This window comes from Narcine bancroftii, chromosome 8 (genome assembly GCF_036971445.1).
Source record: "Narcine bancroftii isolate sNarBan1 chromosome 8, sNarBan1.hap1, whole genome shotgun sequence".
NCBI classification, from domain to species: Eukaryota; Metazoa; Chordata; class Chondrichthyes; order Torpediniformes; family Narcinidae; genus Narcine; species Narcine bancroftii.
In genome coordinates, this window is record NC_091476.1 from 84,208,158 (window position 1) to 84,224,358 (window position 16,201).

At 43.0% G+C, this 16,201-nt stretch overlaps 1 protein-coding gene across 11 annotated transcripts in view; it reads left to right on the forward strand.

The window, feature by feature from the left end:
• Window positions 1-16,201, forward strand: part of arhgap32b (Rho GTPase activating protein 32b) — a 618,422-nt gene that overhangs the window by 340,110 nt on the left and 262,111 nt on the right. For all 11 annotated transcript variants that reach the window (XM_069894391.1, XM_069894400.1, XM_069894389.1 and 8 more), the window contains one exon: window positions 10,075-10,161. In XM_069894391.1, the coding sequence (XP_069750492.1) occupies window positions 10,075-10,161 (87 nt within the window). The remainder of the gene's footprint in view (window positions 1-10,074; window positions 10,162-16,201) is intronic.

Here is a 16,201-nt window from a genome sequence, read left to right on the forward strand (position 1 = left end):
CTAGTAGTCATGGTGGGGAGCTGGCTGATGGAGGACCTCAGTTTTCTTCAGGCTGACTTCCAGGCCAAACATTTTGGCAGTTTCCGCAAAACAGGACGTCATGCACTGGAGAGCTGGCTCTGAATGGGCAACTAGTTAATTAATGCCAGTTTAGTTCACTCAGTTACTTCGGAAGATTGTTAACCCACCTGAAGTGGTACTACACACATCTGAAAAATTGTCAACACAACCTCATTAACTCAAGGACAAAATCTAGCATTATTTTCTACTTGGATGAATGTCGCATGTTCACTTCAGATTCTGTGCTGAGGTATTACGTGGATTGGTGCAAGATTTCTCAGCTCTCTGGACTTCCTTTGGAAAGCCAGGGAGCACTTTGGACCATAAATTTGTTTGTAAAGCAGAATGTTTTGCCAAAAAACAGCCAAAATATTCAAATAAAGTTAGCAGTTTGAAGGCAAATCTTTGCAGTGAATTTGGAACTACCTGTAGGAGTTTGGGAACTGGTGACCCTTTTACTGGCCCCATGAAATTTAACTGTGTGCCATGTCGTGTAATGCATCTTCTGAGAACTGCAAAATAATGTTTTGATTCAACCTAGCTGTCTAGTAACTTGACTAAAGAATGTTTTCGATCTTTCGAGCTCGTCCATTCCAACCGAAGTTCTATTAGAAGCCAATCATTGCAATGGTCTGTGAGTGCTCCGACTGAGTATTGCAGTGGAGAGAAGCTTCTGACCACGTTCCTCTGGTGAGAGCATGATAGTAATTAGCTTGATGCTTCACCCTTCAACCTTTGTGCTGAATTGGCTCTTTGGCATATGAGCATTTTCATTGTTAATAAGGCACGTTTCTGATTATCTGGAAACTGACCTACCAAAATTCTCGAATATCCAAATGTTTTTATGGCTGAGACATGACGTCATAATTTGAGAAAAGTTGATTTTTTTTTTACTCACTATACTCAAGGATCGACAACGAGATAGACAACAGACTCGCCAAGGCAAATAGTGCCTTTGGAAGACTACACAAAAGTGTCTGGAAAAACAACCAACTGAAAAACCTCACAAAGATTAGCGTATACAGAGCCGTTGTCATACCCACACTCCTGTTCAGCTCCGAATCATGGGTCCTCTACCGGCATCACCTATGGCTCCTAGAACGCTTCCACCAGCGTTGTCTCCGCTCCATCCTCAACATTCATCGGAGAGACTTCATCTCCAACATCGAAGTACTCGAGATGGCAGAGGCCGACAGCATCGAATCCACGCCGCTTAAGATCCAACTGCGCTGGGTAGGTCACGTCTCCAGAATGGAGGACCATCGCCTTCCCAAGATCTTGTTATATGGCGAGCTCTCCACTGGCCACCGAGACTGAGGTGCACCAAAGAAGAGGTACAAGGACTGCCTAAAGAACGCTCTTGGTGCCTGCCACATTGACCACCGACAGTGGGCTGATATCGCCTCAAACTGTGCATCTTGGCGCCTCACAGTTCGGCGGGCAGCAACCTCCTTTGAAGAAGACCGCAGAGCCCACCTCACTGTCAAAAGACAAAGGAGGAAAAACCCAACACCCAACCCCAACCAACTAATTTTCCCTTGCAACCGCTGCAAGCGTGTCTGCCTGTCCCGCATCGGACTTGTCAGCCACAAACGAACCTGCAGCTGACGTGAACATCACCCCTCCATAAATCTTCGTCCGCGAAGCCAAGCCAAAGAAAGAAAGATACTCAAGTGTGGGTCTAACGTGCGGTTAGTGCCATTGGAAACAACAGAGCTCTCGAATACTGTTCAAATATATAGCTCCAATGGCAAAAGGTCTGCAGGTAGCACTGTCAATGTCAGCGACAAGGAAAGGAGAAAGTGTTTATGTCTGTCTATAAAACGGAATTAAACATTATTTCATGCTTGGAAAACCTTCTGTTATTTGTTGTTTTTTAACCGTGGTTTCAAGTGTTCTGCTGATTCTTAAAGAAATTTCTTGATTATGCGAAAAATCTGGATAGCCGAGATAGGTCAGGTCCCAGGCATTTTTAATAATCAGAAACGTACTGCACATACATAAAGATAAAGCTGAAGAGCTACTTTCTGATTGACAGGAACGGAGAGAAGAGATAAACACTGAATCTTTAGGCACAGTTTTCCTTCGATTAAAAAAATGAAAGCTCTACATTCTCAGTTTGGATATCTTGGAGATGAGTCATGGGGGCAGGGAGTATAATATGATTTATCTGTATTCTTTCTGGAATGTGTCTGGAAAACACAGAAATGCTGGAGCAACTCAGCAGGTCTCACAGTGCCATAGGAGCTAAAGGTATATTACCAATGTTTCGGGCCTGAGCCCTTCTTCAAGAACTGCAAGACTTGCTGAGTTCCTTTTGCATTTTTCTGTTTTTACTACACTCACAGCATCTGCACATTTTTGTGTTTCACTCGGATTGTATGTGGAACCTTTTCTCCATGCTATTCCTATCCAATGTCAAAGGTAGGCTGCTCTCCTGGGTTAGAGTTGAGGGGGTGGCCTATTCATTATTTGGACTTGCACAGATCTATTTGTTTTTACTTCCTGATTTAGTGTGTGCATGAATGCCCCTTTGAGTAAGTGACCTTTTATATGTCATGCACGTGAACTGCAACAGTTTATAACCATCATGCACATTTACAGATATAGTCAATTTCTTTATGGAGGTACAGTTTAATAAGCTATTTAGTTTTGGAAGATGCTCAATCCCTGATGCTTTGGGATTGGATTGGTAGATGCCAACCTTTGAAAGCTTGTAATCTGATTCTGAGACAACACATTGGATGGATTGCCCACATGGTATTTTAACCCCAGTGATGAATGCTTGCTACGAATTGAATTGGTGATTGTCATATGCTTGAAAATACCAGGAAAACCTTGTTTTGCGTGCTATCCATGCAAGTCAACCTATACATAGTACAGCAGGTAAGCGCAAGAATAAAAACATAGTTTTACAATAAAACAAAAGTGCAGGGTGTGGTGTCCTGTAAGACAGTTTTGAAGCGAAATGTACAGTTAACCAGAGCAAGGGATCATCTTGTACTAATGGGAAATCCATTCAAGAATCTGAATAAAGAAAGTGACGTCAATTTGGGGGAGCATAATTTCAGACATGCCTGAGGGAGTGTGACCAGGAAGGAACGTCTCCTTTAATCTGCTGGTTGCTTTCCTGAGTCGATGGAGAGAAGGCTGGTCTGTGTGACGAGTTGACACGTGTTCACAACTCTTGTGTTTTTCTTTTCTCTAGAGACAGAGCCATAAATAATTAACACCAAGCAATGTTACAGGTTAACAAAGAAGCAGATTAGGCATTTTTTCCTCCAACTCAAGTTCCAGGGTTGATGGCATACCAACTGCACTCTGGTAAATGGATTGCTGTGGAATTGACAGTAACTGAGAAGGAATGTTGGCTGTGACTAACCTCGAGATGCCTTAATCAGGATGGCTTTGGCCAGCATGAAACCTGAGGATATTATGCAGAAATATTCATCAGTTAAGAGTCCAGTGGTTTTAAACCTTTTTCTTTCCACTCACAGACCACTTTAAGTAATCCCTATGCCATCGGTGCTCTATGATTAGTAAAGGATTGCTTAAGGTGGTCTGTGAGTGGGAAGGGAAGGTGAGAAGCACTGCTCTAGACCCAATTGTTACTGAAATATTTTGCTTGAGGAAAAAATGTAATTGGCCCATTTCCTTTAGAGTTCTGAAACCGTGCACATAATGAGTCAATGAGGGATGATTAAAACAGTGGTTTTCAAACTCTTTCTTACCACGCACATATCGCCTTCAATATTCACAGAGCAATTGTGGCATAGGGAATAATTAAAGTGGTATGTGAGTGGAAAGAAAAAGGTTGAAGACCACTGAGTTAGACATTTCCCTCTTCTCCCTCTCATTGGAAGGATATTTAATGCAGATGATTTCTTGCACTGACACTTGCTCTCTACATAGGATGTGGAAAAGAGGTCCTGTTCTTTGCATAGCTGTGACAATATTTGATCTTTGTTCATAGCCTAGATTTGGTACCTCACTCTCTTCATGCAGTCTTGTGATCTGTTTAATGAAAAAAGTGTGTGTACTGCATTCAAGGATGATTAGCCCTTAACAATATAATAGATTGGAAAAACGTAATGCAGTAAAATCCCCACTATCAATCAACCGGAAACTGGAACTATGGGCAAAATGAGGCAATAAATAAAAAAAGATAAAATAAATGAGAATAAATGAAGTTTAAAATTATAAATGTAAATGTTCTCTGAAGCACACACAACCCATTGGGAGCAAGCATTCAGCCAGCGGAGTGCCATGGTTGTGTCCCGCCTGCAGCAGCTGTATGAATAAAGTTGTGTTTGAATAAAATTGTAGTACCCAGGATGAAGAGCCCATCGATGCCACTCACCGCTGTGGCAACTCTCCCAAAATGTCTCCTTATCCTTGCCTCGTAATAGTCTATATTTAAGTATTAGGTAAGGCTTTATCTGCAAACTTGGTTGGGGGGGGGGGTAGGGTTAATTATGATGACAGCATTGTTTGCGTAGCAGTTAGCACAATGCTGTTACAGTACCAGCGACCAACGGGGGTTCAAATTTAAATGTAAATTTTGTAAGTTACAGGAATAACTTGATTAAAGTGAACTTTACATAGTTAAAGTCTACAATACTGATTTTTTTTCAAACTACTTTACATTTTGCACTGTCTTTTGCCTTTTAAATAGTGTATTCTTAATGCAGGTATGTTAGTTAGTTATTGTAAGACTGAGCCTCAGTCAATCAGAAAATTTGCATTTCCATCTCCACGATCCCATAGGTGTCAGATAATGGATATTTTACAGTATATGAAGATGATGACTGGGGATCTTGGGTAGTTCAATGCATAAAATTGCTGGAGAAACTCATGGGTCACCCAGTGTTCATAGGTAGTAAAAAGCTGTCAACATTTCAGGCCTGAGCCCTTCATCGGGAATGTTGAAAATGCCTGATGAAAATGATGGGGGGAGGGTGGGGGAAGGTGGAGGAGCACAGCCTGACAGGTAATAGGTGGATATAGATGGGAGGGTAGAAGAGAAGGACACTGAGAAGTGATGGAGGGGAGGGCAGATGCTAAAAACGATAGCTCTCTGATCGGAGAAGAAAGGGAAGGGGACGGGGAGCTGGAGGAAGGGAGACAGAAGGATGGGGAAAGAGAGAGGGTCTGGAGGAGGGGGTTAACAGATATTGGAGGTGGATATTGATGCTGTCTGGTTGGAGATTTCTGAGATGGAATAAAACATGTTTCTCCATTTGCCACGTGGCCTCAATTTGACAGTGCTTGAGGCTGTGGTGTGGAATTAAAGTGATTAGGTACTGGGACGTCCTTGTGGTGGCAACATACAGTGTGAAGGCGCTCAACAAGGCCACATTGGGAGCACCGAATGGAGGAAAAAGCCACAGATTCACAGGTGGTGTTGCTTCACTTGGAAGGACTGTTTGGAACCCTGAATAGTGGTGATAGAGGAGGTGTTGGTGTAGTTTCTCAGTACATTTGTGCACTGCATGAAACCCCAGCACGTGCAGATTTTTTTGTTCATCTCAGAGAATTCAGTCTTTGGTCTGAAGTGAGATTGGAGAAACCAGGCCTTCATGCAAACAAAGGAATTTCTTGTGGTGTTTCATTGGTGGGTGCTTACAATTTGGCCTATTTTAAGTAAAATGGAAAAACTTTCCATGTTCTGTCAGTCCCTTTCCACAGGTCCTTGGGTTCCGTTCACTGAAGAAGTCACGCTTGTTGGGCCAGCGGATGCCTGACCAGAGGCAATTTATTGCAGCATTAAAGCTGGACTGTTGACTTGGAGTCAGTTCCTTATTTTAAAGTGTTTGATCATCTTGATATGTTGTTTGTTTGCATTTTTATGTTAAGTCAGGAGTTGCAGGGGGTGATCTTACCAGAGCTCAATGCCAAGTGTGACTTGTGGGTGCTGCAAGGAGGAGGGAGAAGCAGAAAGGCAGTGTGAAATGTACCATTACAAATAGAATAAAAAGGGTTGAGAGCATGTCGCTTCAAATAAAAACTATCCCAAATTGCATTCTCTCAATCCAGGAGTGGCAGGAGTTGATTTTCTAATCACTTTGCTACTTGCAAATGTCAAAACAAAATCCAAATATGCATCTGCTTTGACTATCACTGTTTTAGTAAAGCACTGAGTATTGGATTTGTAATGAATCGTGTGTAACGAGCAGCAAAACACTTTTTATTTCTTAATCTTAAACTATCCTTAACACTAAATCTGTCCCAAGCTATGCACAGGTGTGTGTGTGTTACTTCAAAGTTTAGTCTTTTTAATTCTGTGTTAAGGCGTAGGTCTTTGAGGTGTGTGTGTGTGTGTGTGTGTGTGTGTGTGTGTGTGTGTGTGTGTGTGTGTGTGTGTGTGTGTGTGTTACTTCAAAGTTTAGTCTTTTTAATTCTGTGTTAAGGCGTAGGCCTTTGAGGTTGTGTGTGTGTGTGTGTGCATACGTTACTTCAAAGTTTAGTCTTTTTAATTCTGTGTTAAGGCGTAGGCCTTTGAGGTTTGTGTGTGTGTGTGTGTTACTTCAAAGTTTAGTCTTTTTAATTCTGTGTTAAGGCGTAGGCCTTTGAGGTTGTGTGTGTGTGTGTGCATACGTTACTTCAAAGTTTAGTCTTTTTAATTCTTTGTTAAGGCGTAGGCCTTTGAGGTTTGTGTGTGTGTGTGTGTGTGTATGTTACTTCAAAGTTTAGTCTTTTTAATTCTGTGTTAAGGCGTAGGCCTTTGAGGTTGTGTGTGTGTGTGTGTGTGTGTGCATACGTTACTTCAAAGTTTAGTCTTTTTAATTCTGTGTTAAGGCGTAGGCCTTTGAGGTTTGTGTGTGTGTGTATACGTTCAAAGTAGTCTTTTTAATTCTGTGTTAAGGCGTAGGCCTTTGAGGTTGTGTGTGTGTGTGTGTGTGTGTGTGTGTGTGTGTGTGTGTGTGTGTGTGTGTTACTTCAAAGTTCAGTCTTTTTAATTCAGTGTGGAAGTGTCGCCCTTTGAGGTTTGATGCCTAGAATTAACATTGAACTGATGGGGAGACTGGAGTTGTGGCTGCTACAGACTCACCAAGCGTGGCCTTTGAAGAAATGTCCATTCACACGAGCCATGGTCACACACTCCTGGTCCTTTTTAGGCAAGACTCAAACTGGGCGGCCTCCACGAAGCTTCCAAAACTCGGGCATTGAGTGACTCCAAGTGACTTTCACTGTTAGTCATAATCAAAATGAAGCACTTTGCTTCCAAAAGGCCCTCCTGGCACAGGTCAAACCACTGAAAAGGCCCAGTCATTTACAGAGCTGGCTTTGCTCTAAATTCCACAAAAATGTTTGGCCACAAGAGTTGCTTCAAAAAGCTGTTTTCCCTGCAGCCGCCATTCATTCCCTCCTGTCTATACTATCCCTTATAGTGATAATCTCATTTTACTAAAACGGGAACTTGTAATAGATTAATGCTGAAACAATGCAAACACGTACACATTCAAACACAAGCACATGCATGCAGACCTCCCCACACACATGCACACATGGAGCGACACACACACACGCGCATACAGCGACAAACACACACACACACACACACACAGACTTTACAGCTTTCTGTGCAGATTATCTTTGTCTGAACTAGGGGATGGGTTAGTGGTTTCACAGACACTATCACGCAAAGACCAAATGTTAATTGTTGGATAACACTGCTATTAAAATTCAGGATATAAATGCAATTCGGTGATCCAGTGAAAGGAAATATTTGTACATTCACATAAGTGCTGAAGAAACTCAGTAGATCCTGCAGTGTCCATGGAAGGCAACTAGATATAATCAATGTTTCAGGCCAGAGCCCTTTGTTGAAGGAAATATTTTGTTATTCTTACTTCAGCTAACTTCCCAAGTAGCTCTGCATCTCTTTGGTGATCACACAGGGGTCCTGTGTTTCGTAGTAGATTATGGATTTGTAACTGAGTTGCAAGTAAGAAATAGCATAACGTTTCCAGTGAATTCATGGTTCTTAAGCTCAGGGGTAAAATGCATCACTGACTTTGAAATATCTCAGTGGCAATGACCCTCTGGAGGCCCCTCTTTTAAATTACATATCAGGTTGTTGAGGCAAGTGACTGAGATTTCTGAATCAGAGTATCTGGAGTTTCAGGCAATTCATTCACTGTGGTCAACACACCTTGTGCTATTTAGTTTTATGGACAGTTGATCTGAAAGGCTTAATTGGGTTTGCTTGAGATCCCATGCCTTGTGGCTGGCGAACAGTCACATGAAGACAGATTCAGCTTTTCTAAGTGTCTTTCATTCTCTGCCCACACTGATTCAACTTTATTTTAAATCTCAGGTTCACTTTTGGGTAACCTTTAAAACAGGGCTGTTTGCTTGGTGCCAGTTCCGTATTTTGAAATGAGTGCCTTTGTTGGATTTCACTTTAAATGCAGAGTTGCTAGGGGAGGTAAGGAGGAGCTCTATGCCATAAGCAGTTTGTGCATGAGGTGGGGGAGGAGAAGGAGCAGACAGGCAGCATGAAATCCATTACCGGAAGCTGAGACTAGCTTATATAAGTGGAGTGTTTTGCTCAATTGAAATAATCTCCTACCCAGTAAATAAAAGAAAATAATTAATAAAAATGTTAGGACTAAACAAATCTCCCATCTTTCTGGTTCAAAAAGAATTTACAGTTTGTGATTCTGTCTCAGTCCCAATGTTAATGGGTTTCCACGCACAATCAGTCTGCTCAGAAGGCAAGCCTCATTTTTACTTAATGAGCAAATGTCATGTTTTGGATAAAGACTCTTACGTGAACTGTTCGTGTCTCCATTGAGTTCTTTGAGCGGTGAAATGTCTGGCAGGCAAATCATTGCTGCACGTATTCCTGTATTGCTTTTGGCTGCTTCCAAGCTCCATGCTGTCGTTCCTCGTCCTGTGGGACTCCAGCTATTACAGAGCAGCTGCCTTCGCTAAGCAAATTGAGCATGAAATGGGCAGTGCGGAAATGGGTTAACGGGGAGCTCAGCCACGGGTTATAAACGATCCGGATGAACATCATGAAGGTTGCTTGATACAGGCGACGGACGTTTACAGATTGATCTTTTGCCTTTCGTACCAGCATATGGAGGATGAATATATTACTTGTTCTACCTTTTAGTTTGTACTTGGACATAGCCCAGAGCTGCTAGACCTCTGCTGGTCTGCATATTGTGAGTGAGGCATTGTTAGTAAAGGGTAAGTGCAAGGATGTAGCGGGATTCTCCCCTTTGAAAAGGGAGCTGCTCGATGCATATGGAGCTTTGATCATTCACCACGTTATTGAGAGAACCTTTTGTTAACTAATAAATGCACATTGTTAGAACAGACACTTGACATGATCCATGAGCTTTTCCCTTTTACTAAATCCTGTTTCACAAAGGTCATCCAGATATTATTGTGGTCTTCCATAGTTAACACCAAGAACAGACCCTTCTTCCCAAAAGTAAGCTTGGGGTGAAATGTGAAGATGTGTAAACCCTATTTTCCTCTGGGTTAAAATTGGAATAGCTATCAGAAGATTTGTGTGAGCAAATGACTGTGATCATTCTTTTAATGCGTTTTTTATAACAGTCTGCAGAAGTGTGCGTGTGTAGACCATTTAAATATATTAACACTTTGGATTGAACCTGTGTGAGTCTAACTTTCTGAATTTACTGTCAAATGGAGATTGAATCGAGTTGGAAATAGCAGAATGACGAGTTGTCTAATTAATCAGCTGGGTTATGTCATCACTAATCAAACCAAAGTGTCAACCCTGCTTTCCTTCCCCATCTCTACTATACTCCTGTCCCTTCTTCCAATTCTGTCCAATTTCCTCCTGTCTTTTGCCGTGTCATTCTCCTATTTTATTGTTGCACCTTTAGTTTCAGGTACAAAGCACATTGGAGGCTACAATATCAGTTCGGCTCTCATGCATTATTTCTGAATTATTTGCTGTTGACCTAATTATTTTTTATTTCTCTTCCTTCCCATCCATCTCCCTGTACTTGATTTCATGTCTTTGTATAGCTGGTGCTAACAGAGGAACAAAGTGATGTGAGCAAGAATGGTGCTGACACCAAGGACCTTGTGTTTCTGATTCAGGTCTCCTGTCAGGTAAGGTTGCATTGACTGTTAGTTATTGTTTTAACCTGCATTAATGTGTCCTGAAATACAGTGCATGTGATATGATAAAATATTTGTTAAGGCAGGTAATTAAGAACTGTAACTCTGGAAAAATAAGAAAAGCATATTAGTTTTAATAGGTGTACTGCTCAGTGTGGTTAAATCCTGGAACTATACTATCGTTAGCTTAGTTTATTTATATTAGCACATTTAAAACAATTCCCGTTGACCAAAGTGATGTACAGATCATAAATTACATCTTAATTTAAGCAGCTGTTAAAGGTGAAGTATAAAATGGGACCCCGAGGTTTAGAATTGTACATACAACATGGTAACAATCAACAATCATCTCAAAACGCTTGTGAGTAAAAATACATCTTCAGCCTGAATGTAAGAGTTAAAGGAAGGGGCTGATTTGATGGAGGGAGGAATATTGTTCCACAGTTTGGGGGCCTGCTATTGCGAAGGCATGATCTCCCCTGAGTTTGCGATTTGAGCGCAGAACAACCAAGCTCCCTAAATTAGCTGATCTGAGGGGTCTTGAAGTGGAGTAGGGCATTAGGAGATTGGTGATGTAGGAGGGGGCTAGTCCATTGAAGGATTTTAAAATATATTCTGAGCCATAGCGGCAACCAATGAAGGGAGGTGAGAATAGGGGTGATATGGTCCCTCTTCTGGGCTCCGTCAGGAGCCTTGTGGCCACATTCTGAACCAGTTGCAGATGGGATAATGACTGACTAATTCCCATGTAAAGACAGTTAGAGTAGTCTAAATGGGAGAAAATGAGGCATGGATAACTTTTTAGAGGTCTTTCAGTGTCAGGAATGATTTGATTTTGGCAATAGTACGAAGCTGGAAAAAGCCAGCTTTTACTACTGCATTGACTTGTTTGTCAAATTTGAAGGTGGAATTGAATATCACATCAAGGAATTTGATGTGTAATTTAATGAGGGTGGCTAAGTTGCCAGGAGTTTTGGTGATAATTTTGGTGAAATTGGGGAGCCAAATAGGATAATCTCAGATTTGCCTTCGTTTAACTACAGGAAGTTTTGAGCCATCTAGTACTTTATGTCCTCCAGATAGTCACTGAAGCTGGTTATCTTTGCTTGGTTATTAGACTTCAAGGGGAGATAGAGCTGGGTGTTATCAGCATAGCAGTGGAAGGAGATGGCGTGTATTTGGATGATGTGGCCGAGGGGAAGAATGTATAAGGAGAAGAGAATGAGGTCCAGAATAGACCCTTATGGGACCCTACAGGAAAGAGTAGCAGACGAGGATGAAAATTTGCCCTTGTTGACTGAGAAAGTCCTATCACTGAGATAGGATTTAAACCAGTTCAGGGCCGTGCCATCAACACCGACCCTTTACCAGAGGCGTGATCCATCCTACCAAACACTTCACTAAGGTCGAGGAGAATTCGAATGGCAGAGCTTCCTTAGTCAGTGGCAAAGGGCAGGTCAATAGTAAGGCCGACTCTGTGCTGTAGTGGGCCTTATAACCTGACAGGAATTTTTCAGATATGTTGCTTTGATGTAGGTAGAGCAACAATTGGCTAGCAAGAACTTTTTCGAGGACCTTTGATAGGAATGGCAGTTTAGAAACAGGTCTGTAATTTTTAGGTGTGGAGGGGTCTTGGTGGGATTTTTCAGGAGGGGCTGGATAACAGCATGCTTGAAGCAAATTGGAACTGTCCCAGTGGCTAAGAAACTTAACAATAGAGAGGATGGTAGGACCTGCTGTATCGAAAACATCCCTCAGGAGGGGGTTGGGGATAATGTTGAGGGGGCAGGCTTTCGGCTTCATGGCAAACAGTCTTTCTAAGGGTAGGTAGTGTGATTGGGCAAAAACAGTCCAGGTTAGATGCAACAGAGTTGGCGTTAGGTGCGGTACTTATGATTGAGTTGATGGTATTGAACAAGACAGTGGGATTTTGGGAGTTGTTGGAAATTAGTTGGCAAAGTATTTTGTTCTTTTGGCCTTTATATGTGCAGGTTGTTTTTTTCAGAATTTTCAGGGAAATTTGTAGTTTGTCTTGCTTCCACTTACTTTCGGCTCTCCTGCACTCCCTCCTCAGGGCTTTGGTGATATTATTGAGCCAAGGTGCAGTCTTGAGCTTAGGTTTTTTCTCCTTGAGTGGGGCTATGGTATTCAGAATAGAAGAACAGGTGGTATTAAATAGGGCTGAAAGTTCCTCCATGTTGAGGTGCGGAAGGGTAGTATTTGGACAGCTATATTTAATACCACCTATTCGTGGTCTGCAAGTTAATGTAGTGTATAGATAGTGTATAGATAGTGTATAGGAAGACTAGGTTTGTTTGGGGAGCGAGGCAGGGCTAGGTTGAAAGTGACTGCTGTATGGTCCGACACAAAGGAATCAATTAATACCAGGTTGTTAATAGATAAATTGAATGACAGGACTAGGTTGAGTGTATGTCCTAATTTGTGAGTGGGTCTTGTTGGAAGCAGTTCCAAGCTGAAGGACTCAACTAGGTGTATAAATTCGCTTACAAGAGGTTTGATTGGACAGCACACATGGGTATTGAAATCACCGAGAATTGAACTCAATCAAAGTTGGGTATGGTGTTTGAAAGGAAGACTGCGAACTGAGTGATAAAACCCTTATGTATTTTTGATGGGTGATATACCAAAAGGGTTAACTGTCTTCATGCAGTGATTGGTTCTGTGGAGAAATCAAGAGATTTTTAAAATCACTGAACTGAGGATGAATTCTATTTCACATTCAGGTTGTGTTTTCACCCCTGACATATTTCCTCTTGATGTCTGCACGTGATTGTATATTAACAGATTAATAGTTAGGTCATGCATGGAACAGTGGTCTTATGAAATGTATACAGAAAAGGGTCTCAAAATGATTTACAAGAGGAAGGCCTAAAGAAGTTTCAATTCTTTCCTCTTGCATAGATGGAAGAGGAGGAATGTGAAGATGATGTGATACATTCTGATAGATATCTGAGTACTAAATAATGGGTCGTGTAACCAAAAACAGAAAGTGTTGCAAACATTCATCAAGTCAAGCAGAGTCTGTGGCTAGAGTTAACATTTCAGACTGCGGGGCTTACTGAGTGCTCCCAGCACTTGGTTTTTATTTTGAATTATCAGCATTTGAGTGCTTTTACTTTTGTTACTGGTCATGAATATAATCAATAATAGTAGTAGCAGGGAATTCAAGGGGAAATTCTTCGAGGAATGTTTAGAAAATGACATTTATTAACAGCTAGAACACAGACATTATCAATGGAAATGGAAAAACTCATGAAGGGAAAAAGGATCGAGTTATTTTAATAATGATTGGATTAGTATGGATGGATACTTAATGGTCAGCATGGACAAGGACTTGCACTGTTTTGAAAAGTGTTGAAGTACAGGAATATTTCTGTGCTGCATTTTGGAAATAGTCTCTCTTAATTTGCCTTGTATTCACTGTTTTTAAAAAAAAATTTGTAATTTATTGCTGTAAAAGTGGTTTATATGAATGTTCGCTCTATTCTTCTTTGGCTTGGCTTCGCGGACGAAGATTTATGGAGGGGTAATGTCCATGTCTGCTGCAGGCTCGTTGCTGACTGACAAGTCCGATGCGGGACAGGCAGGCACGGTTGCAGCGGTTGCAAGGGAAAATTGGTGGGTTGGGGTTGGGTGTTGGGTTTTTCCTCCTTTGTCTTTTGTCAGTGAGGTGGGCTCTGCGGTCTTCTTCAAAGGAGGTTGCTGCCCGCCGAACTGCGAGGCGCCAAGATGCATGGTTGGAGGTGATATCAGCCCACTGTCGGTGGTCAATGTGGCAGGCACCAAGAGATTTCTTTAAGCAGTCCTTGTACCTCTTCTTTGGTGCACCTCTGTCTCGGTGGCTAGTGGAGACCTTGTCATATAACACAATCTTGGGAAGATGATGGTCCTCCATTCTGGAGACGTGACCCACCCAGCGCAGTTGGGTCTTCAGCAGCATGGATTCGATGCTTGCGGACTCTGCCACCTCGAGTACTTCGATGTTGGTGATGAAGTCATTCCAATGAATGTTGAGGATGGCGCGGAGACAGCGCTGATGGAAGCGTTCAACGAGCCATAGGTGATGCCAGTAGAGGACCCATGATTTGGAGCCAAACAGGAGCGTGGGTATGACAACGGCTTTGTACACGCTGATCTTTGTGTGTTTCTTCAGGTGATTGTTTTTCCAGACTCTTTTGTGTAGTCTTCCAAAGACGCTATTTGCCTTGGCGAGTCTGTTGTCTATCTCTTTGTCGATCCTTGCATCAGATGAAATGGTGCAGCCGAGGTAGGTAAACTGGTTGACCGTTTTGAGTTCTGTGTGCCCGATGGAGATGTGGGGGGGGGAGTGCTGGTGTTCATGGTGGGGAGCTGGCTGATGGAGGACCTCAGTTTTCTTCAGGCTGTCTTCCAGGCCAAACATTTTGGCAGCTTCTGCAAAACAGGACGTCATGCGCTGGAGAGCTGGCTCTGAATGGGCAACTAAAGCGGCATCGTCTGCAAAGAGTAGTTCACAGACAAGTTGCTCTTGTGTCTTGGTGTGAGCTTGCAGGCGCCTCAGATTGAAGAGACTGCCATCCATGCGGTACCGGATGTAAACACTGTCTTCATTGTTGAGGTCTTTCATGGCTTGTTTCAGCATCATGCTGAAGAAGATAGTAAAGAGGGTTGGTGCGAGGACGCAGCCTTGCTTCACGCCGTTGTCAATGGAGAAGGGTTCGAGAGCTCATTGCTGTATCTGACCTGACCTTGTTGGTTTTCGTGCAGTTGGATAACCATGTTGAGGAACTTGAGGGGGCATCCGAGGCGCTCTAGTATTTGCCAAAGCTCTTTCCTGCTCATGGTGTTGAAGGCTTTGGTGAGGTCAACAAAGGAGATGTAGAGTCCTTTGTTTTGTTCTCTGCACTTTTCTTGGAGCTGTCTGAGGGCAAAGACCATGTCAGTCGTTCCTCTGCACGAAAGCTACACTGTGATTCTGGGAGGACATTTTCGGCAATACTAGGTATTAGTCTATTAAGGAGAATCCTAGCGAAGATTTTGCCTGCAATGGAGAGCAGCGTGATTCCCCTGTAGTTTGAGCAGTCTGATTTCTCGCCTTTGTTTTTGTAAAGGGTGATGATGATGGCATCACGAAGGTCCTGAGGCAGCTTTCCTTGGTCCCAGCAGAGCATGAAAAACTCATGCAGTTGGGTATGCAGAGCTTTGCTGCCAGCCTTCCAGACCTCTGGGGGGGATTCCATCCATACCTGCTGCTTTGCCACTTTTCAGTTGTTCAATTGCCTTATATGTCTCTTCCCGGGTAAGGACCTCATCCAGCTCTAGCCTCAAGGGTTGTTGAGGGAGCTGGAGCAGAGCGGATTCTTGGACTGAGCGGTTGGCACTGAAAAGGGATTGGAAGTGTTCTGACCATCGATTGAGGATGGAGATATTGTCGCTGAGGAGGACTTCGCCGTCTGAGCTGCGCAACGGGCTTTGGACGGGGTGAGGGGCCGTTCACCGCCTTTAGTGTCTCATAAAAACCCCTGAAGTCGCCAATGTCGGCGCTAAGCTGGGTTCATTTGGCGAGGCTGGTCCACCTCTCATTTTGGATCTCCCGGAGTTTGCGCTGAAGGTGGCTGCATGCGAGATGGAAGGCTCGTTTTTTCTCTGGCAAGGAGGGCTTTGCAAGGTGAGCCTGGTGGGCAGATCACTTCTTTGCCAGCAGCTCCTGGATTTCGTCAAACCAGTCCTTGTTTTTCCTGGAGGAGAAGCCCAGTACCTCTTCAGTGGATTGCAGTTTGGCCATTTTCAACTGATCCCAGAGGGTTTCAGGAGACGTGTCCGTGAGGCAGTTTGCATCCTTGAGCTTTGCTTGGAGGTTTGCCTGGAAGTTTCCTCTCACTACGTCTGACTGCAAGTTTCCAACATTGAACCTCTTTCTGGGGGCTCCATTGTTCTTGAACTTTGGCTTGAAGTGAAGGTTGAGCTTGCAGCGAACAAGCCGGTGGTCAGTGTGGCATTCCGCGCTGGGCATGACCCTGGAGTGGAGCAC